Source organism: Lissotriton vulgaris, chromosome 8 (genome assembly GCF_964263255.1).
Source record: "Lissotriton vulgaris chromosome 8, aLisVul1.2, whole genome shotgun sequence".
NCBI classification, from domain to species: Eukaryota; Metazoa; Chordata; class Amphibia; order Caudata; family Salamandridae; genus Lissotriton; species Lissotriton vulgaris.
Genome location: NC_141696.1, coordinates 121,634,266 through 121,657,151, shown reverse-complemented (window position 1 = coordinate 121,657,151; position 22,886 = coordinate 121,634,266). Strand labels below are relative to the sequence as shown.

General features: G+C 42.9%; 1 protein-coding gene across 1 annotated transcript in view; it reads left to right on the top strand.

The window, feature by feature from the left end:
- Positions 1-22,886, top strand: part of LOC147693576 (solute carrier organic anion transporter family member 2B1-like) — a 426,250-nt gene that overhangs the window by 357,054 nt on the left and 46,310 nt on the right. The window contains exons 12-13 of the mRNA XM_086933806.1: positions 10,940-11,109; positions 13,870-13,934. Of these exons, the coding sequence (XP_086789932.1) occupies positions 10,940-11,109; positions 13,870-13,934 (235 nt within the window). The remainder of the gene's footprint in view (positions 1-10,939; positions 11,110-13,869; positions 13,935-22,886) is intronic.

Sequence of the window (22,886 nt, the reverse complement as noted above, 5' to 3'; positions counted from 1 at the left end):
GCGAGACAAAGAAGAGAAAGCAGGGATGGTGAAAAGTGAACAAATGGAAGAACAGCGGAAACGTGAAGATATAGCATAGAAGAAGAGGTAACAGGCCAGTGGTGACAAAGAAAAGAGAGAAAAGGGTAAAGTCGACTGAGGACAGATACTAGAGAGAGGGTATAGAGCCAAGCAGTGCAAATGATGGAGGGAGCAATGGTGCCATTAGGTAAGGTTGGCTACACCATAGTGGAAGAATACCACAGCCTCTTTATAAAAACTATGAGCAACACTCATTTTTGGTATAGATGAGGCACTGGTTCAATACCTCCAGATGATGGAGATTCCGCAGGTGCTTTTGGCCATCCTGCACATAATCATAAGAATGAGATCATCCAGAACTGAATTAGGTGACAATTTAAGTTTCATCATATTTTCAAGTAACCATGTTTTTCCTTCGTATTTTAAAATTGCATATGCTTGATTTATCGAGATCGATGTATGGTTAAACCTTGTGGGGCATATTTATCAAGGGATGCATTGCGTTTGCACCACACAATGATGTGCATGCATGACGCAAAGCCTAAAATACAATTTATCAAGCTACACAAAGCCACTTTGCATGGCCCTAAGTGGCTTGATAAATCAGAAGTAACACACCACAACACAGATTGCTGTGTTGCGTTACTCTTTCCTAAGGGAGAAGTTCCATGGGCATGCGTGGGTGTTAAATGCAACTCCTATGGATTTTGATGCATTCCCAGATTTACCATTGCTGGTGGACCTGGGAATGTGTCAACATGCTACACCTTCCCAAGGGAAGAGTAACGAGCAGATACATCTTAATTTCTCCTTGTTGCTTCCTCTTTCTTTGAGTGTACCATTCTGCAACACACATGGAAAAAGGAATATGCCTCTGAATTTTTGTGTGTGCAGGAAGGTGCTCCTTCCTGTACAAAAACAATCCAGCATGCAACGTAGGCACCCTTGCACAGTAGTGCAATGGTGCCTGCGTTGGCACTAGGCAGCTTATTGTGCACCAGCGGAGGGGAAAGGACATGAATGCGCAGTATTGTAATAAATACTTCTCATTCCTGCTCTTTGCCTGTAACACAGCACAGTGCAACAAGGTGACTTGCTGCACAGCGTTGTTTTCTCATAAACATGGCCATATTTATTTTAGAGAGAGATCCGTAGTTTTTCTTTGTTTCTATTAACACATAGTTTCCTTTTGGACCAACAGAGCTATCAAAATCTGTGCCATTGAGAACTTGTTGATGACAGTTCCTACCAGCTCATGGATTTATTTATTTTATTTATTTATTTTTTACACTTATATGGCACTCAGCTACCCAAAAAGGGTTCCCCGGTGCCTATGACATGTGGATGAGCAAAGGTATATGATGAACATGATTTAGCATAGTTGTTTCTGGAATAGCCTAGTCTTTATGTTCTTTCTGAACCTGGTATAGTTTTCTTCTTTGCGTATGTGTAGGGGAAGTGTATTCCACAGAATAGGCCCTCTGACAGAGAAAGATCTTCCTCTCATTCTTGTCAGTCTGAACCTGGGGACCGCGAAATTTGCTGCTGTTTGGGAGCGCAGATTTCACACTGGTAGGTAGGGAGTGGCTAATGATTGCAGATAGTCCGGTGCCGTTTTTGATTTTATCCTGAACATATAGCTCAGGGCTTTAAAACTGATACGGTTTTCTACCCTGAGCCAATGTAGATCGTTCATATGTTTTGACACCCTAGCGGTTTTTGGTATTCTGCACAGGAGTCTCGCAGCTGAGTTTTGAACCAGCTGTAGCCGTTTGATGACTGCCTGGTTTGAGCTCAGGTAGAGAATATTGTCGTAGTCAAGACGCGATGTAATCAGTGCGTTGACTACGGTCTTTTGGGTGGCAGGGGGCAGCATCCATAGGATTTTTTTCAGCCACTTCATGATGATGAAACACAGACCTGCCACTTTATTAGCCTGCTGTTTCAATGATAGGGCATTATTAATGATGACCCCTAGGTTTCTTACCTGGGTTGCTGGAGTGGGAAGATTTCCCAGTTCGGGGGGCCAATGGGAGGAGTTCCATAGCTCTTTATTTTTTCCTAACAGGAGGATCTCGGTTTTATCACCGTTTAATTTCAGCTGGTTGGTGGACATCCAGCTTAAGACTTTATGGAGCCCGTGTTTGAGAAGGGAAGGAGCTGAGGGTTTTGAGTCTGACAATGAAAAAATAATTTGGGAGTCATTAGCGTAGGTCATAAGGGTGAGTCCTACGCTGTCAGCTAGGTCAGCTAAGGGTCTGAGGTAAAGGTTGAAAAACAGCGGGCTCAGGATGGAGCCCTGAGGTACTCCGTGTGGGGCATTGAAAGTGTCAGAGCAGGCGAGGGTAGATTTAATCTGGAAAGTCCTATCTGTTAGGAAGGACTCGATCCATTTCAGTGCGTCACCACGGATACCATTCCTCTTGAGTGTGGCCAGGAGTTTACTATGTGAGATGGTGTCAAAAGCCGCACTCAGGTCTAATAGAATGAGTGCGACCGTTTGACCATCATCCAAGAGTCTCCTGATGTTTTCGGTCACACCCAGCAGGGCGGTCTCCGTGGAGAATCCTGCTCTGTGTTGGGTGAAGGAGGTCGTTTTTCTCAGTGAAGAGAGTGAGGGTAGAATGTATGTGCCTTTCCAGGAGTTTGGAGAAGGCCGGGAGCAGAGATATTGGCCGGTAATTTGCCAATATTGCGGGGTCAGCTGAGGGTTTTTTCAGAAGTGGGTTAACCATAGCGTGTTTCCAGTATGATGGGACTGTGGAGAGTTGAAGGGAAGAATTTAAAGTGTCTGCTATAATAGTTAGGGAAGGGATGTCGATCTGTTTCAGGATGCTAACGGGTACTGGATCACGAGGGGAGCCTGATGTGATGGTCTTGAGAGAGGATTTTAGAGAGTCCACGGTTATAGGAGGCCATTGCTCTAAAATGTTCACTTTGTCGGATTTCGCGGGGACGTCTTCCTGTGGGCCATTTCCGTCGGAGATTGAATTGATGTTAAGAATGATTTTTTCGATTTTTTCATTGAAAAAGGAGGCAAGGTCCTGGCATTGTTTTTTATTTAAAGGATGGGTTGTTGCGATTGTTTGAGCACCTGCAAGGTCCTTTACCGTGTTGAATAGTATCTTTGCTTTATTTGCGGCAGTGTTTATAGTGTTTGCTACATATACGGCACAGGCCCTAATACAGGAAGAGTGGTACACATTTCTGGCTTTATCGTATATCATCTTTTTTTCTTGGGTGTAGTCCTTTCGCCACTGCCTTTCAAGGGCTTTGCATTTTGATTTTTCGGTTTTTAGGAGTTCAGTGAACCAGGGGGGCTGGGGGGCGATGGACATTCTTTTTTGCCTGAGTTAGAGGAAGACATTTCTCGGCTGCGTTCTAAACCATAAGTTGGTTGCTTCGGCTATACTTTCCATATTCAGGGCATGGGTGGGTGGTCTGTTTGTGAGGGTTTGGTTCAGTTTTTCGACATCAAGAAGCTGCCAATTTCTCATGGAGGTAGCTGGCCAGGCCACATTTGTTTGGGGGACATTGGGTAAAGTGAGGTAGAAGTGAAGGAGATGTTGGTCTGACCAACATATGGGACTAGTTTGAACCCATTTTAGTCCGGGAATATTGGAGAAAATGGGGTATGATAGGTGTCCTGCCTTATGTGTGGGTCCTGAATTGAGTAGTGTCATATTAAGTGCTGCTAGGTCATCAATTAAGTTACAGCATGTCATGTTTGTTGAGTCCTCAAGGTGCAAATTTAAGTCACCAAGAAGTGTGAAGTTTTTGGAATCGAGATGAAAGGAGGTGATATAGTTTGCCAGGTTAGCCGCCCATGTGTTGGCATTTCCGGGGGGCCTGTATATTAGGAAACCGGAGAGAGTGAAATTGGGGTTTAGGGTGATTTAAAAAAATGCAGCCTAACAGTCTGGAATATTGACTGGCTCCAGGTTGCAGATAAGTTCTCTACGAAAAATGATCGCAATACCCCCACCTACTTGACCCTGTCTATCTCTTCTTATGATGGCGTAGTTTGAAGGGAGAGCGGTTGCTATATCTGGGCCGGAACTTTCATGTAGCCATGTTTCCGTTAGGAACAGGACACTGGGTACCTTGTCTAGCAAAAAGGTGAGGATGTCAAGTTTGTGCTGCGGTAACGATCTGCAATTAACGCTATAAAAAGAGTATTCGCAGGAGGCATGCTTTGGCCGTAGGGATGGTGTTAAAGTGCAGGGTTTGGGGTCAGGGTGGGGTTGGATATTTGTAAGGGGGAAATTACAATTTGTACAATGTGTGCTGTCTGATGACGTTAGCACGGTGCAGTTGCTATGTTTTGCAGGCCGTAAGGTTCTTAATTGGTCGGAACTCAAACCTGGGATAGGTCGGACTAGAGGGGTATGGTTCCATGCCCCTTGTCCCGGCCTGGCCCGGACGGGCACAGACGGGCTGGTATTAGGCTTGTCTTTGGCGCGGCTGTGGCGCGGCTGTGGCGCGGCTGTGGCGCGGTCACAGCACTTCTTCGCTGCGCGTCATAGGGAGTGTCCCGCTTATGTAGAGGACGGGCTAGTCTTCAGCTCCGCCTCTACACACTCGCTTGCCCAATCAGTGCCTGCCCCAGCCTGAAAGCCGGAAGAAGGTACCGCCCTGCACCCTCCACACAAACAACCCTAACGCTTGCGGTGGACCGCGGCTACAGGGGTAACAAGTGTTTTGAATGTGATGATCTTACTGAGGTAATTTAAGATTTCTACACACAGTGCAATTTTTAAAATCAATCGACGCGGTGCAATTTTAAAAGTTGAATGTTTTCGCGCTCAAAACATGAAATCGTTTTACAGCGTTGCTCGGCTGAGAACAGGTACTTAGCATTTACAAAGTAAAGCGGTGTAATTTGCAATCAATCACACAGCACGTCTTCTTGTCGTGTAGTGCATCAGCATACAGTTCGCTCGTCAATGTCATCAGGGAGAGCACAAAGTAATAATGGGCTTATGTAGAGGACGGGCTAGTCTTCAGCTCCGCCTCTACACACTTGCTTGCCCAATCAGTGCCTGCCCCGGCCTGGAAGCCGGAAGAAGGTACCGCACTGCACCCTCCACACAACCAAGCCTAGCGCTTGCGGTGGACAGGGGCTACAGGGGTAACAAGTGTTTTGAATGTGAGGATCTTACTGAGGTAATTTAAAATTTCTACACACAGTGCAATTTTTAAAATCAATCGACGCGGTGCAATTTTAAAAGTTAAATGTTTTCGCGCTCAAAACATGAAATCGTTTTACAGCGCTGCTCGGCTGAGATCAGGTACTTAGCATTTACAAAGTAAAGCGGTGTAATTTGCAATCAATCACACAGCAAGTCTTCTTGTCATGTAGTGCATCAGCATACAGTTCGCTCGTCAATGTCATCAGCATGGATGGACCCAGCTCCTAGATTACTGGCTACTTTAAAGACAATTGTAGAAAAGGGGAAATATGTGGGCTGGATCACCAAAGGGGAATCAGAGTTTCTGGTACAAAACAGCCTAAAACTCTGTACATCTACATCTTACCAAAAATATGCAAATCCACCAGACCTCCCCAAGGAAGATCCATTGCCTCCAGTATTGGATCATTGCTTGAACCACTTTCCCAATTCATGGACTGGTTTCTATTCCCTATCATGGAAGAAATGCCATCCTACCTACAAGATACAAAATACATACTGAATGTCCTCCCTGACTTTGCCTTTGACCCAGAGAAACCCTTTTGATGTGGAATCCCTCTACACCAACATCCCACAAGATGAATCTTTACAGTCAGAAAGCTTTTTTGACAATAGAAGGCAGGACATTTTGACTCCAACTTCTTTAGGATGGACTGTGCCACTGTTGCAATGAAATCATTTCTTCAAGTTACAGGAACAAATATACTGGCAGGACACAGGGACTTCAATGGGCAGTACCTTAGCCTCAAGCATGGCTAATCTCTACATGCACAATTTCTAGTTCAAATATATCTACCCGCCAGACAACCCGTTTTCTGCCAATCTCCAAATCAGGAGGTGATATATTGATGACATACTGGTGGTATGGGAAGGCTCTGCCAACTCCCTAGAAAACCTGGCTTAAGTCAAGGAATCCCCATTTTACATGCATGTGTAAATTCAGCAGGACCTCCGCTTTCTTATCTACGACTTTATCCTAAGGACGGTGGCATACGCTCACAGCTATTAAGGGAAACTATGGCTCGCAACTCCTTACTAAACTACACTAGTTTTCACCCACATGCTCGCAGAAACAACCTTCCAGGGGGACTATAACTCAGGATACACAGAAACAGCACAAAGTCACGAAGGACAGAGAGCCTGCCGTTACACTTAGCATCCATCTATCAGTGCGATCTTACCCTACCAAAACTCATAGAGAAAGCATAAAAAAGGACCAGGAACAACCACCAAAAAGCCCTCCTTGTAACATACACCAAAAGCCCCATGGACTGCATAGTCTGAGTCAGCACCTACAGTCACCTTACCAACATTATTAAGAGATAAATAAACAAGAACTGGTCCATTCTTAACCCAGGGGAAAACCAGTTGACCAGACCTCTTTTTGCCCTTGAACGCAGCAAGAATATTGGGGATATCTTGATACATACACGCCATAAAGCACCTCTCTATACACTGAGGAAAGCTCACCCGAACTCCCTATGGTCAACTGTGCCTGCCAAAGGACACTATACCTGTGGGCTGTGCGTTGTCTGTCCATATAACATTCCTATGTCCCACATCGACCTGGGCTTGTCCACCCCCTGGGAGTTACGCACTTTTACTAATTGCAACAAAGAGGAGGTCATCTAGATACCACGTTGCCCTTGCAGTTGCATCTATGTGGGTATGACCACATGCAAGGTGAGACAGATAATAGTAGAGCATCGGACCTTAATACGGTGCAAGTAAAATAGCACCATACTCACTAGACATTTATAGACACAGGCCACACAAAGCACGACATCCCATAGGCAATCATAGACAAACACAACTACCTCCAGACAATGGGGACTCATGAATCAGTCCTATTCCGCGGAGAACTAAGAAGGATTTTTAGGCTCCGCTTTGATAGACAGGGCTTGAAAGACGATATCCACTGGACTCATCTGGGATGGTAGACACATCCGTCCTTTAGATTATACACTATACAGATGTTAGTCATACCAACCTCGCGTAGATCAGGAACAAAATATATATGGCTCTCTCTCAAGACCATATATTGTCCGGCATACATCTGAGCAACTTCCACATGTATAATAACTGAAATAGCTAGTTTGTTATCGCAAATCATTAAAAATGAGCCCATTCCATTTCTGAACCTCTAATTTCATACACATCTCCTTCCCGGGCCTCTGCATCTCGGTTTCATGTTTTAACATATTTTCCTTCCTCCTCGACACCACCTTCAGTACGGTCTATTTCTCCCCCCCACCTCTGACAATCCAGAAGCCTGAGATTCTCATTGTGCATGACCCTGGACCAGAGAACTACATTTCCCATGGTCCATAGAGTTGAGTCCCCACACGTCTCGTCAGGTGTGTTTTTTCCAATGTATGCTGTCCTGGCATTTTTCTCCTTATCTCACTAGGAGTTCAGCATACAGAAATACAAGGACTGCCATGCAGGTCAGCTGGGCAGTGCAGTCTATTTAGACCTTGCGTTCTTCCCTTGCTTGCCCATATGACCCGTATAGCGAGAGACCCCCGATACTCTTAGGATCTGCTATTATTGTTATTGTTATTGTATTTCTTATATAGCGCCAGAATCGACCCCCGAAGGGGTATCTCCGCGCTTGCCTTGGGAACCCGTCCTGGTTTTTCCCTGTGAGATGGCCCCTACAGGGCATCCCCAAGTTGAAAGCCAGGCATCCCGCCGCAGGGGGGCCGTTGTGGAGATTAAGCAAGCTTAATGCCCAGAGTTGCAGAGTGTGAACCCATGATTAGGTCAAGCACCGAAGCGAGAATTATCGAGTCAGTGGACATTTGAGCTCAACACCCTGCCGCATCTGGAATTGAACCCTGGTCCCGGGTCTGACCTCTGCTTCAGGGTCTGCCTGCTCTAACCAGTGAGCCACACTTCTCCACACAGACGCTACAGACCTGACTGCCTTTGCAGCCACAATTGCTATTTCGGCATGCACCCTTCCCTAGTTTTATTAGCCCCGTTCATTTCAGTATCCTACTCCTGAAGGGTCACACGTTTTTTTGCCATTGTTGGTAAGTACTTGAAACGCGCGCCTTGTTTATGTTAACCTCATCGCTGCTATTGATATTTCCCCCCTGTGCTGCACCCCAATGATAATGGGTGTGGTCATGACGGAACCATTCCGTCATCAGCACAGCTCAACCGTGTCTGTTGACGGAATGGTTCGGTCACCAGCATCGAAGGGGTTAACATGCAACTGTAAATGTAAATGTAAATGTATTGGCATTTATATAGCGCACTACTTACCCGTAGGGTCCCAAGGCGCTTCGACCGCTGCGAAACCCTTCCTGGCTTCCCTGAGAGATGGTCCCTTAATGGGTATCTCCAGGGTGAGACCAGGCATCCCCGGCGGTCTGGTGGGGCCGTTAGTGAAGATGAGGCAAGCTAATGCCCAGAGTTGCCGAGTGTGATCGCTGATCAGAGTGGGCACCGAGGCGAGAGAATTATCGAGTCCGCTGACCCTGGTCCAGAAACCTGCCGCGCCGGGAATCGAACCCTGGTCCCGGGCCGTCCTCTGCTCTCGGGTCTGCCGCCTCTAACCACTGAGCCACACTACATGCCATGTATAAATACATACATGCCTAGTCTGGTGCATTGTTTAGCAATGGCAGGTTATTTCTTCCACTTCCCTTAACAGAACATGGCTGCCTTTGTTTCTTGATTATGTTACAGTCACAGCATGCCATAATTACTGACGTTATTTTTGGGTGAGAGAGGGTACTTATACTAAAAGAGGTCTCCTCCCATGAACAGGGCATATTCTGTGCCCGGTACCTTCACTACATCACATCCAGGGATTTTTCTTTCTTCCCCTTTTTCACCCTTTTGAGATGTACTTTTAGTACGTTCATATTGGGGCAGGGAGTAGTACAACCTCCCCTACAGGGTATCTTCCATGGATTCCTTGTGTGCATCAATATATTGTACATTCGGTGGACTGCGGATTCCTATTTTAGGCCCTCCAACACTTCACTCTATTAACTCACACCTACCTTCCTATACCAGGAAAAGCACATCAGTAACAACCCCCACAAAATCAGTATGGCAGAAAGCACAGGCTTGTTTTCTGGTTATAATATTGTTCAGTCTATCCTATAGAACCCCAGCATCTTTAAGACCTTCCTAATTGCATCGTCCAATCAGGAAGAGGAATGGACTAGATTGTCCAACTTTAAAAGACAGCAACTACAGACTGCTATACATGTGGCTATTCTTACAGAATACTTATGAGGGAACATAGCCCTGGAGGGCTTTGTCGTCACTAATGCTTGAGACTGTTCTTAGACAATAAGATCTTTAAGAAAAACTGGTCCCTGATCTCATGGAGATGCACACAGGACTGGCTGATCCTCCTGTTCAAAACTTCCAAAGAAGTAGCAGACCAACTCTTCATTTAGAACCAACAAAAGGAATCTCAGATCAAAGTCATTGTCCAGCTGACCACTTTCAATAATAAGCTAAAAGAGGTCAACAAAACCCTTACTGAGACAAGGGAAGGCATTCTAAAATACAAGATCAACAAACTGAAGAAGGACATGGAAAGGTTCACACATGAGAAAGCATACCCGTACTTAGCGGATGAATATGGATCACTCTCCTCCGAGAGGACCAACAGGAGAGGAGCAAGAGGCAGGAGACAGGGGACAGAAAAATTGACCTCCAATTCAGAAGAGTGGTGAAATTCGGAAGAATTCTATTCAAGTGGGTCCAATAACTCCCGTCAGATGAGGAACAGACAACCAAACCTCCACAACAACCTCCCCAGGACCCTGGTGGGAAACCCAAACTTGGGAATACCCTATACAATCTTTCCATCCAACCCCACTTGCAGTCCCAAATTACTTCCCTTTTTTCAGAACAGGGCCAAGCTGAAGAGGACAGAGAAGAAGAGGAAACACATCGACACAAGGGAACCAACAATACGCTCAGAGAGTACAGTGGGATCCGGCAATCAAAAAACGCCTGAAACAGAGCAGAACGAGAGATCCCTCCCCACCAAGTACCACTCCGATCTAGTCGTCAATCTTAGTCCCAAGGTTCTGTCTTCATTAAAACATGATGGCCTCAATAAGGTAATGGGCTTTGTCCCCACACACTTGGGTGACAATTTCTTCACACGGATTGACCTATCCCAGTTCATCAGAAAAATTTGATTGGCCTTCTTCTTTTCAGACAATACAGAAACTAATGACCTTGTAAGAGAAACCGATACATGCAGGAGTGATAAGTCTACTTTTATTCCACCTCTACACTTGGTCCTATCAGACATACTTTTAATGAGTTTATTATATGATAAAAAGATGCCATTCATTTTCCTTTGCTGCATTAGCTGAAGGTGTTCAATTTGTAGAACATAACTAGTACCTACAAGCATGCATGACACCATCACCCTACCTGCGACTCATTCATTGGTACATGGTATATTGCTTTTTGCAAGTAGCATTGCAGTTATCTTTCTGTTTCTCTATGGTACTGAAAGAAGTGGGGCGGATTATATTTACTCTGGTCCCTATTCTGTCTCTGTCTCCCTTTTGGATTTGGAATACATTGTTTTTGCTTTTTTCTCTATCAGTTCTCAAATTCTAAAAATAAAAAAGTCAAATGTTTCTTATATTCATTTTAATACACCTAATTCAGTACAAATGCTTCCTTACCAACATATACAAAGCTATCATCTGACATATTTTTTCTCATTACAGAATTACACTCAATGTAGCTGCATCCCTGGCTCTGGAAGTGAAGGATATGCTCAACCAGGTTCATGCGGCAGTGGCTGCTCCTATCTGCTTGTACCTTTTGTGGTTTTGTCCTGCATTGGTGCATTTATTGCAAGCACTTCAAAAACACCATCTTTCATCCTCATCCTAAGGTACTAAGCAGTGCTTGCATATCGCTTTCCTTTTAAAGAAGAAAACTCTTCAGTTTCCACAAGTTCGATGAGAAAAGCCTCGGCCAAGATTGATTGGACCTTCAGCCTCTGCTCCCTTGATGTAAATTGCCATTTTAGGAACAGGCCATTACAAAAAATGGGGTCACTCAAAATGGTACTGGACCTGGGTACAGTCTGGTATAAAAGACAATGGGCCTAAACCTTATTTATGAACAAGAGGTCAATCAGTAATCCTTTGGTATATTCAGTACATTATTTCTCGAGCATGCTAAAGGAAAATAAGTCTGCTCATAATACTTCATAAATGATTCAAACAAAAACAGAGAAAAACAGAGAAAATGCAACAAACCAAATTCTAAACCCAAATGCATTTTATTTTCTTGTCAAATGGTGAGGCAAACACATTGCTATACACTCTACATTTGATATTTAAGTGTAGGGGTTGCTCCAAGTGGAACATGCTTAAAGGAAGGGTGCTAAAGTGTGAAGTGATGAGGAGAAAAAAATGTCAGGGTGATGACATAAGGAAAAAACAGTAGTACAATTGAGAAGGGGCAGACTGGTTGTTAACCCTTTCGATGCTCATGACGAGCTCAGCTCGTCATGATGCACAGTTGAGCTGTGCTGATGACGAGCTGAGCTCGTCATGAATCATGCACTCAATCATTTTCCAGCACAGGGGGGGAAAACGCCTAGCAGCCAAGGTGTTAATCACCTTCCTTTTTGGCCTGGCCACATTGCAGTTTAAGCAGTATCTAATTACAATTTTACATAAAGATATATTCCCATGTGGCACTTTGGATATGGAGGTTGGGGTCCAGGCCTTTTATTAAAAGGGCTTCGACGTTTCGACCCGTCTTTGGGCCATAAGGGTAAGTTAGACCGTGGCTATGCGGGTCTTCTTCAGGACGGAGTGGAGCAACCCAGGGCAGGGTTTTAGAGAACTATCCTGTCTCGCTTTGAATCGCAGTTAGGTGAGGCGGGAAAGGGGCATCCACCTCCTTTAAGCAAGTTGGCATGCAGTGTATCAATCTTTTGTGACTACAGTTGTGGTCACAAACTATTGATCCATTACAGACACCCTAAAAACAAAAAGGGGAGGTTATCAGAATTATGATGGGCAGCCCCATAGGAATGGAAAGTGGTCCAGGACACCACTACAACCTGTGCCTGATGCCTCCTAAAATGTCAAAATAAAAAAACTAAAAAAGCCTCTACCCCTCTGTGGACCAGCATTGTTTACAAAAGACAAAAAATACGATTTTGACATCCAGATAATGCAAACGCAGAAATGGTGGGCGGCTGTCCCATACTGGTCTATAAATCTGCACATTGGCAGCAATTCACTGGGGAGATGCGGGGGCTACAAAATGCCACCTGCCCCATTAGTTTTAATGTTTCATTAATAATAATGTTTTGTGAACTGTGAAAATAGATTTTGTGATGCAACGGATTAGTAATACTTCAATTGCATCGCTTAGTAAAGCCCTGTCTACAAATAATGGGGCAGTGTACAATTCTCACATACTAGTTTGAGGAAAGCTTTGTACATCTGCCCCTTACAGCCTAAGTACTTACAGAATCAAAAAGCCAAAGTTTGTAGGTCTCACCTTTTTCTTAGAACATCGTACTGTATGGACCGCTGCCTCAGAAGCATTACATGAGACTAGATGTTATCCAGGAAGCAGGAGAACCTCTCCAAATGGCTCTTGGTGAAGCACAGTAATTACACCTCCCTTCACAGAAGTGAGCTTGCTTCTTTGCCTCTGTCATCACCAGCCACTTTAGCATTCATTCCCCTCTCAGGAAGCAGTCATGCTGAGTGCCTTGGCACAAATCATATTAAACAGGACACCACAGTAAGGGGCTGTAATACATATCATTTTCATGGATGTTCACCCACTTCCTCCCTCCTTGCCAACTTTTTCAAAATAAAAATACTCTTCCACACTTAGCCTTGCCTGAATCAATACAGTACTTATAAAGTGGAAGTTAAACTTCCAGGATCAAACCCTGGGCCCCCTTTTACATTTTTCTGTAGCTGCCACTACCCCATTCACTAGGCTGACCTCCTGGGCAGTCACTGCTCCACCAGGGAAGGTCTAGCTTGAAACATGCAATAGGACTCTCCCCAACCTTTAGTCAGATCTAAAAGTATATATTCCTGGGCTTACATTCGGCTTCCCTTGGTTAGGTATTGCACTTACCTGATGAGGCTGGCTGAGATCTGAAGAGGATGCAGAGTTACTAGATGACTTGCTTTGACTGAGGGTTGGCAAAAGGTGTCACCAATAAGCTGAAACGAGATAAACAATGCCTTTTTGTGGTGCACATTGGTTGAATTATTTTGAATACTGCTGTTAAGGCTAAACGTTGCAGAATATATTGATGGACATGCAATCTACTTCCTGTGGCACTTTCAGAAGTTACTCAAGCACGTTATTTCTTTAACCTTTAGATGCTTTATTAAGTGCTTCGTGCCCTGCAGGTGGAGCTATACTTAACTATAACCATCAGGATCAAGCTGCAATTTACTCAAAAACTCTAATATTTACCGTAAAACGTTTGTGTCTGTCGTGAGCTGATCCCAAAGCTTGGTAACGAACAGTGTGTCACATCAAATGTAGTTGTATTTCTACTGCATAAACCTCGATGGTTCTCTTGTTACAATGGTTTGGTTCTTTGTCTGGAGCAAGTAATTTATTTCTGATACAATGATTGTTTGCTTCCTCTTCACAGGAGCGTGGAGCAGGAACATAAATCACTAGCCATTGGAATACAGTTCATGTTGCTGAGAGTTTTGGGTAAGTTTTGTTGTAAAAGTACAATAACATATATATATTAGTTTTGTTCTGTGTGTCCTTCCTTACGTGTGAAGTGAAAGTGTGTGAAACATGGACCAAAAGCAAAATAAAATGTGCAGCATTTTCTCCTGCTCTCACCAGTGTGGTAGAAAAATATCTGTCTGTACACAACCAGTGAATGAATGCCGCCATATTAATGTGACAACAATTTCTCACACATTTCTATCCACCAATTTACCCACCACACAACCCAGGGCAAGCAAACAGTTCAAATTGATCTCTTTGGGCCAGAACGTGTAATTTATTTAGATATTTGCCACTGCACCAAGGTTGAGTGTTGTGAAAACTTAGCTAAGTTTAGCATTTTCTGCTGTGCACAAGGGGAATTGACAAACAGTCGTTCAAATATAAGGACCTGCTTTTAACAAGTTTCTCCTTGTTTGCTAATTAATATCTTGTATTCACCTACCTTTCTGTTCACATTGGAGCTCCTCTTTCTTTATTGAATGTGTAATTGAAGAAAGAACAAGAGACTGGCACCATGGCCACAGAAACCCAGAAGAAGTGGAAGTGTAATTTATCATTAGCAGTGCTCATTGAAAAAGTGATTTCTACTTATGCCACACAATGTGTGGTTCACATTCATGCTTCCCTCACCAGTCCTCCTGCCATGCATTAAGGCGATTGTAGTTGTGTACTGATGTTTTAATGTGTTTCATAGTTTTGGCCATACTTCAGATAGTTTATCCTTTCCTTTCTTGAGTGCTCCATTTGATGTACAGTGTGGTGATAGGTCTCTGGGCATACAACCTGAACCAAGCAGGAAGGCAATGTAGCAGTGTGCACGGTCAAAGCTAAAGATTCATCTAGGAGTGGTTAGGGAGGCAGCCTTGTTCTAATGTAGAGAAACTGGACTGTTACTGCATCTAAGGTGGTGTTCTCTAAAAAGTAAATTCTTCATCTCTTTCCTAAATTGTAGAAGTGTTGCAGCAGTATTAATGGATATGAAGATTTCATTCCAAATTCTAGGTGCATAAATGGAGAAGGCCTGTTGCCTTTTCGTCTTTTTTACACTTCATTGACTCAAATCTGATGGTGCTCTGGCTGCAGATGAGCTAAGATGGTGAGCTTGTCAGCAAAATGGGTAGGGATGTTGGTCATGATTGCTTTGCAGATGATGAGTGTTAGAAATTGAACTTTTTGCAGGGTAATCCCCAAACATTTTGCTTCTTCCTCATATTTTTTTCCTAACCTGTGTTCATTGGCTATAGGACTCTGGGCACTTTACCACTGCTGATCAGTGCCAAAGTGCATATGGTCTCTGTGTAAATTGATATTGTGATTGGTTATCCCTGATTGGCATATTTGTTTTACCAATAGGTGCCTAGTAAAGTGCACTGAGGGCCCGATTCACAGAACTAACTTAAGACAAAATCCTAAACTTACTACCATTTTGGTATTCAAAGAAGGCACTTACTCATTTTGGTATTCACAGAAGGCACTTACTCATTGATGAGTAACTTTGTAATTTTGAGTAACTTACACATTTGGGTATTCACAGAAGGCACTTATTCATTATAGAAGAGGTAGAAGGAATGGAATGGCTAGCTCCAGTAGTCGCTGCTCGTAAACCAAATGTAGATTTATGTCTAAACAATGACTTGCACCAATTAATTAAAAATGTAGTTGTGGACAGGTATCCACTTCCCAATATTAGTGAATTGCTTGTCTTGTTGGGAAGAGCAAAAATATTTAATGGAATTGACTTGACCTCTCCGTACCATCAAATTTAGCTTGAACAATCTTGCAGGGAGCTCACTACGTTTATCACACCATTTGGCTGCTTTAGATTTATTAGGATGTCTTTTGGCTTAGTATCAGCCTCGTCCGTATTCCAGCGTGCCATGGAAATTTTCCTCAGGATCTGGCTGGAGTTTGCATTTACCAAGATGACATACTCGTTTATGGTAATGATGTAGAGCAACATGATGTTCGTCTGAGTCCTGTTCTTGCAAGATTGAGTGAAGGTAACCTAACCACAAACATTGAAAAATGCTAGTTTAGAACAGATTCTTTAAATTATCTAGGTCATAACATTACTGGAAGTGGGGTTAGACGAAAAGAGGATTTGGTGAATACCATCTGCAACATGTGTTCTCCATCAACTAAAGAGGAGCTTATGAGCTTTCTGGGCATGATTGAATAATATGCTAAGTTTGTTAAGGGATTTGCAGATTTGACCACTAACATGAGATCTCTTTTGAGAAAGGGTGTCAATTTTGTGTGGTCGAATAAATGCCAAGAAGAATTTTCTCTTGTTAAGGAAAGTTTGAGCAATGCCCATTTCTTGCCAAGTTTTGACACTAGACTTGAATCAATTCTAACCACGGATGCAAGTGAGCAAGGTTTGGGAGCTGTTTTGCAACAGGTAGGTCCACATGGCATAAAAACTATCATGTTCCTTTCTAGTAGTTTGAGGGATACTGAAACACGCTATTCAGTAGTTGAGCGTGAATCACGTGCTGTGTTCTGGGCTGTGAAAAACATAAGAGATTCTTGTGGTGTGTTGACTTTGAAATCAGAACCGACCACAAACCCTTAGTTGAAATTTTTTTAAAGAAAGGTTCGGATTTGATCTCTAGTCGCATAACTAAGTAGATCATAGGTCTTCAAGAATATTCTTTTTCTCGCAGGTACATCTCGGGTATCGACAATAGAATTGCTGATGTTCTTTCACGCTTGGTCTCTAATGAAAATTGCGAAGACGACAATATCGATGCAAGCAGTGATTGGGTGTGTGCACTGGAGCTTAGCCATATATCTGAAGAAAAATGGTCTCACGAAGTTGAGCTTGATGTGACTCTCAAGGAAGTGATGTCCTTGTTACAGTGTAATTGGTCAAACGTTAAAATTGGATCAGAAGTGACTAAACCATTTTGGTGTGTAAGAGATGAGCTATCTGTTGATAAAAACATTTTGTGTCATGGTACCAGATTAGTTCCTACTATGAGCCTCAGGAAAATTGTAATACAATTAGCTCATGACAGCCATCCTGGGATTACCAAAACTAAAGAAAGATTACGCTTATCGTACTGGTGGCCAGGGATGGATAAATTGATTGAGAGAGATACGTTAGTGTGTTCCTTGTAATATAAGTGACAAAGCTAAATCTCTTAAGGTACAACTCATGATCTTGTGGACTCGGCCCAAACGTCCCTGGCATGATATTGCTTTGGAAATTTTGGGACCTATTCATTGCAATGGTTCTCAAGTGTTTCTCTTAGTGGTGATAGATATGTATTCCCATTGGCCAGAAGTATTTTTTTCTCCAATGTTGATTCTGCATGTATTATCAAATGTTTTATAGCATTATTTTCTAGAGAAGGGATGCCCAAGACTATGTTATCTGACAATGGTGTTCAGCTAATTTCAAAAGAGATGGAAGAATTTGTTGTCATCATGTGGTATAATACATAAAACATGTTCTCTATATCATCCTGAGGCTAATGGGATGGTGGAGAGGTTTAACAGAGTCTTGAAGGAGACTATAACCTTGGCAAAATCCTTGTCTCTGGAGTGGAGAGAAGTTCTTAAAAAGATCGAAAATACAGATTGACACCTCATTCCTCTACAGATAAGACACCGTTCTTACTCTTTCGCGGTAGAATACTCAACACACACCTTGAGCCTTTTTGGGTCAACAATTATTGTTTTTCCAAGGGAAGGGGAGACAATAATCAGACATCATAGAGAGGAGAATTACAGGATATCACACTTGCCTCCTGTTTTGAAGTCCCAGGAACAAAAGGACTTCACCCCCAGATCCCCTGAACTTTCTTGCTTGGAGTTCTGACCTGCCAGGAGGTGCCTGTAACTGTGTTAGGCCTCTGGAGGTTGTTTTTGCTGTTGGGAGCTGGAAGAAACTCAAGATAAGAAAGAATTCCTGTTTCCGACGCCATCAACGCCACCGCTGTGACGCCGCAACCTGCATCAAGGCCCGGGGAGCTTCTCTTGAAGTGAACGGCGGAGCACCCAGCCTGCTGCGCAGCCCCAACGCCCTACAACACCTGCCGACGCCGGCAGTGGTCAGCCATGTCCGACACCCTAGCTCGCATCGACTCCTTCCTCACCAGTTACTGTATCTTGTCATCGCGGCACCGATAACCGCTGAGGGTGACTCGAGAAACCGGAGCCGACATCAGCCATCCTCAATGCCGTGCATTGTCCCCGCAAGGGGTCTGTGTGACTCTGTGCCTGACACTGCGATCCTCGTGATCGGCGCAGTACTTTGGATTTCGTGCTGTCCTGACGTAGTGATAGCCCCAGTTGGTACTATTTGAGTTCTACAAGCTTATTTTGCCAATATCCTTTTCTAAAGACATTTTACTGAGTGTCTGTATGGTGGATTGTTGTTGTTTTGGCCTTGTCAAGTTTAGATGAAGATATTTTATTTTTCTATACTGGTGTGGTGTCCATTTGTGGTGTTTCACTGTGTTACTGTGAGTGTTGGCACAAATACTTCACACATCGCCTTCGGAATAAGCTTGCCTGTTTAAGCCAAGCTACCAAGGGGGAGAGGAGGGGTTCTCTAGAGTGTGTATTCCCCTTACCCTGACTAGAAGCAAGGGTCACTATTTGGACAAAGGTACCTACCTCGGCCAACTTGTGACCCCAATTTCTAACAATGAGCCTGGTGTGGAGGCTGGAGCAGTTCAATAAGGGGAGCCTGTGGAGCTCCATCAGGGTGTGGGTGATGTGGTCATTATTCGTCAGGCCCTTGATGAGGCATGCTACAGCATGTAGGTTGCCCTTAAGGTGGGTCACTGCAGAGTTTACTAGGGTGTGGATCAGGATGTTGCCACCATGCAGAGGTGAGAGTACAAGGGCTTGGCCAGCAATGTTTATTTCTCTTTCTGCTAGGAAAGGTTTTGCTTTCTTTAGTAGAGTGCTTGTAGCATGCATTCTTCCCTTTTCATGGAAAGCAATAGTATTAGAACAATTGTAGGAGGACATAGTTATTGTAGGTGCAGCTCTAACCAAACGTACTAAAATCCCTGTGGCATAGCAGATTTGAAAGATTTTGCCGCAATTTTCTATATCTTGCATCAGTTACGTAGAGCAAGATCTGGTGGACAGTATGGATGTAGAATTCAAGAAATCCTACAAAATATGGACACATTGTACTTTTTCCAGGATGAACATCAAAGTGATGCATAGTGATTCCAGAGTCAGCAAATGTCCAATATATAACTTTTATTTAGTATCTTCTCCATCATCATTTATTTCCACGGTATATGATGGTGATCAACTCTTTCTGTGTTTCATTTCTAGAAGGACTTTTTCATGAGTTGGGAATGTGTTCTGTGATGCTTGCTGATAGGCATAGTAAGTATAGTATACTAGAAGAGAAATCAATGTTAATGTATCAAAATCTGTACTCTTTTAATTATGTATTAATTTGTGTTAAACTCATATGTATTTATGTGATGTAGAGGTACTTGTAAAGTGAGAATGTAGGTAGGTAGCTTTGCAGAGTGTGAACGTAAGGCTAGAGTCCAAGGGTGCTTTGTAGAGGGTGACCATCGAGCAAGGAATTGGTAGGTGCCTATCAAGTGAGGTAGTAGTGTTCTCCAAAGAGATAAGTCTTATGTTCCTTTTTAAATTGCAGGGATTGTAGGATGGTCCAATGTTGATTAGGCATCATTTCTAATTCTATATGTGTACACTGAGAAGGCCTGCATTTCTTCTTTATCTCTAGTCTGATTAATTTGACATGCTTTGTGTGGTCTTGTCCACCCTCAATGGTGAACATCTCAGGCAGCTATGTGGAGGATTTTTTTATGGCTGTGTAGGTTATACGGGGGGTCTTGTCGATGATGCAGGCTGTACTGAGGTACAGTCCTGGCAGGCACCTGTGTAGGGCAGTGCTATCATCCAGGTGGGAGAGGCCTCTGGCCAATACTGTTGATCTGAAGACATATTTGGGCTAGTATGGATTTCACTTGTTTAGGAGGACATCATGGTAGTGAAGATTTCAAACATCAGCAGCATGAAACATTTTGCAGATTCGAGTCACTTAGGATTGCACATGCAGACTGGAAAACGAGGGCTTTTGAGCATTAAGGAGACAAGGATAGTTCTGCAGGTGAGAAAGAGTCTGTCTCTACCTTTACAACTCAGCAAGATTCTATGGATTATTTGGAGTTCTTTTTTTTGAAGAGCCCGTTACTTCATTCAAAAGGACTCTGCACTCGATAAATTAAAGTGGATTCCATCAACAAATGTTTGAAACATACCAGGCACGCTCTGCGTTTATTTTGTAGAAACATAGATGTTTGCGCCATCATTGTCATTTTCTTTGAAGGAGGTTGTGTTAAAAAATGTCCATTCTGTGGTGCTGCGTTCCAGAGAATCACTCTGTTAGTCATCAAAACGTTCTAGGAGCCACAAGAGATATTGGCTGACAAAGTGTAAACCAAATTTTCAAAACATTGCAGCACATTCAGACTTGGCTGAGAAATTTACAGTGAGGTGTATCAGAGTTACCTCTTCAGAAGGGAAGGTTTCAAAATAAATAAGAGAGGTACTGTGTATTAAGTTGTTCAAACTGTACCAATTCATCTTTGTTCCATGGAAGAGAGTAATCATTGTTTGATTCATCCTGATAAGGACACCAGAAGTCTCATTAGTGTACTGTGCTTCTTAGTAGTTATGCTTCATTGATCAACATAATATTAATTCCTAATAAAATAAATGCTGTCTTTGTTTGATTTTTCGATAATGTATCAGGGAGAGCACACCATATATCACATTAGCATTAGTACTTGTCAGTGGTTATTCTTAGGTGAGTAGCACACCTTTTAGGTAACAAAGTATTTTTCATTGGAAATTTCATTTTTTGTGCCTCTTGGATAACTTCTCTGGAGCACACCAAATTACTACATGGATTTTAAGTGCTTATGCTTAGATATTTCAGTGATTTTTTCCCTTTATTATCTGAAGAACAGAAAGTAATTCTAAACTTATTTGCCTGTGTCATTGAAAAATGGTTAAGTTGTTATTTGGGAATTATTTATTGACTCATTTCAAGAATTTCAGTAATTATTATTTTTAGTTTTTTGGGGGACAAAGATTTGCAACAATTATGCAAAGCGTGTCACGCCTCTGTTTTTTCTTAGTCTACTAGAAGAGCCGCCAATAATGTGGCCTAAATAGAAAAAAGTATTTTTGAACTATGCAAGGGTTTCTGGGACAAATCTTGTAGATGAAAGGAAATGGTCTCCATATGTTTGGAGCTTTAAGTAAACAGGAAACATCCTGTATTAGGTTGAACCCAGGCTCACATTTAGAAAAGGTAGGCAAGACATGTCAGTTAAACTGAACAATCACAGAACAGGACCAAATCGTTCAGTTAGGAGATGCTGTTTCCACAGTATAGCATCCTATATTTTAATAATTTGAAACATGAAGATGCACAGGGAGGTCGGTGTGTAGATAGAAAACAAACAGAAGCACAATGCAGGGTATGGCTTGAAACACAAGGTAAGAACAAGGAGAATACATAAAAAGGTGCCAGAAAGTTATAGCATTTAACCCCTTAGCGGTTAAGGCATCATCCACCCCCTCCCCTCAATACTGAGCCTTTTTTAATGTATGGAACATTTCTAACTTAATCAGACACACCAATTAACCCTGTGTCGTATGACAGCAGATGAATGCTGATGCTAATGGGGTGTCCCTTTCATAGGACGGTTTCCTTCACACACCCGAATGTGGCATGCTTCATCATAGGGTAAACTCCTCTCACTAGGAAACTAGTCATAGTGCGGGCTACAACCCCCTCACTGAGAGGGAGGATCTCAGGGATGTTTTGTTTGTTTGAAAGAGGTATACTAAAAACCTTATGTGAAATGTTTGTGGTGAAAGAAGTGAAAAGTGATCACACAATTGTGAGTTAAATCAAGTTCAGAAGCACACAATGAGTTTTATTCAGGCGTCCCCTGACCAAGATTCAAAAATATTTTCCTGATATTTTATGGGCTCTCTGCCTTCCGAACGGAATGGGGGATTTGGGAAGAAACCACTCACAGCCTACCCTCTCCTCCGGTAGGTGGGAGGTGGCTTAAAATGCTGCTCAGGCCATTTAGGGGTCGGGCATAGCTTAATTCTAGGGTGTGTGCCTGACCTCGCCCCTTTCTTTATTTTTTTGTGTTCTTTTCCATGGTATGCTTCCTGTCCCTGATGTGGACAATTTGTGACAGTAAATGTTATGAAAATGAATATTATCTTATCAAATAATTTATTTTGTGCTCTACAAAATTAGTTTTTCTCCATGTAGGGAAATCTCTCCATGTATATCCCGTAAAAATGTAGGGGCATATTTACAAGCACTATTAACTACATTCCTGTGGCAATAGGGACTATGCCTTATTTACAAGGCAGCGTTAAGCCACTTAACATGGCTTAACCCCGCCTTGTAAATAAGGCACCCTATCACACTATACTCGTCATGAAAGGGGTGGGCAATGGGTGTTGTGTTGGTCGTTCCGCTGCAACACTTAATAATTTTGACACAGCCCCCTGTTTACAAGGGTGACGTAAATAGGAGGCAGCATCAAAATTAAGACCAGCAAAAACTTAAAATGGCAAAATGAGAAAAATGCTTTATTTCTTATTGTTTTTGGTATTTCTATTTGTGCAGCACACACAGAAACAGTAAACTGCCATTAATGATTGTTTATGTGCAGGAAGGAGCCCCTCCCTCCGCATAAACATTAAATACAAAAATGAAATAAGAAAACACAATGCAGCACACATAGAAGTTAAAAAATCGACATTTGTTATTGTTTATGAGCAGGAAGAGACACCTTCCTACACATAAACAATTGTTCCCTCAATGCAGGCACCCTTGCCCTCTGGTGCAAGGGTGCCTGCATTGGCGCTAAGCAGTTT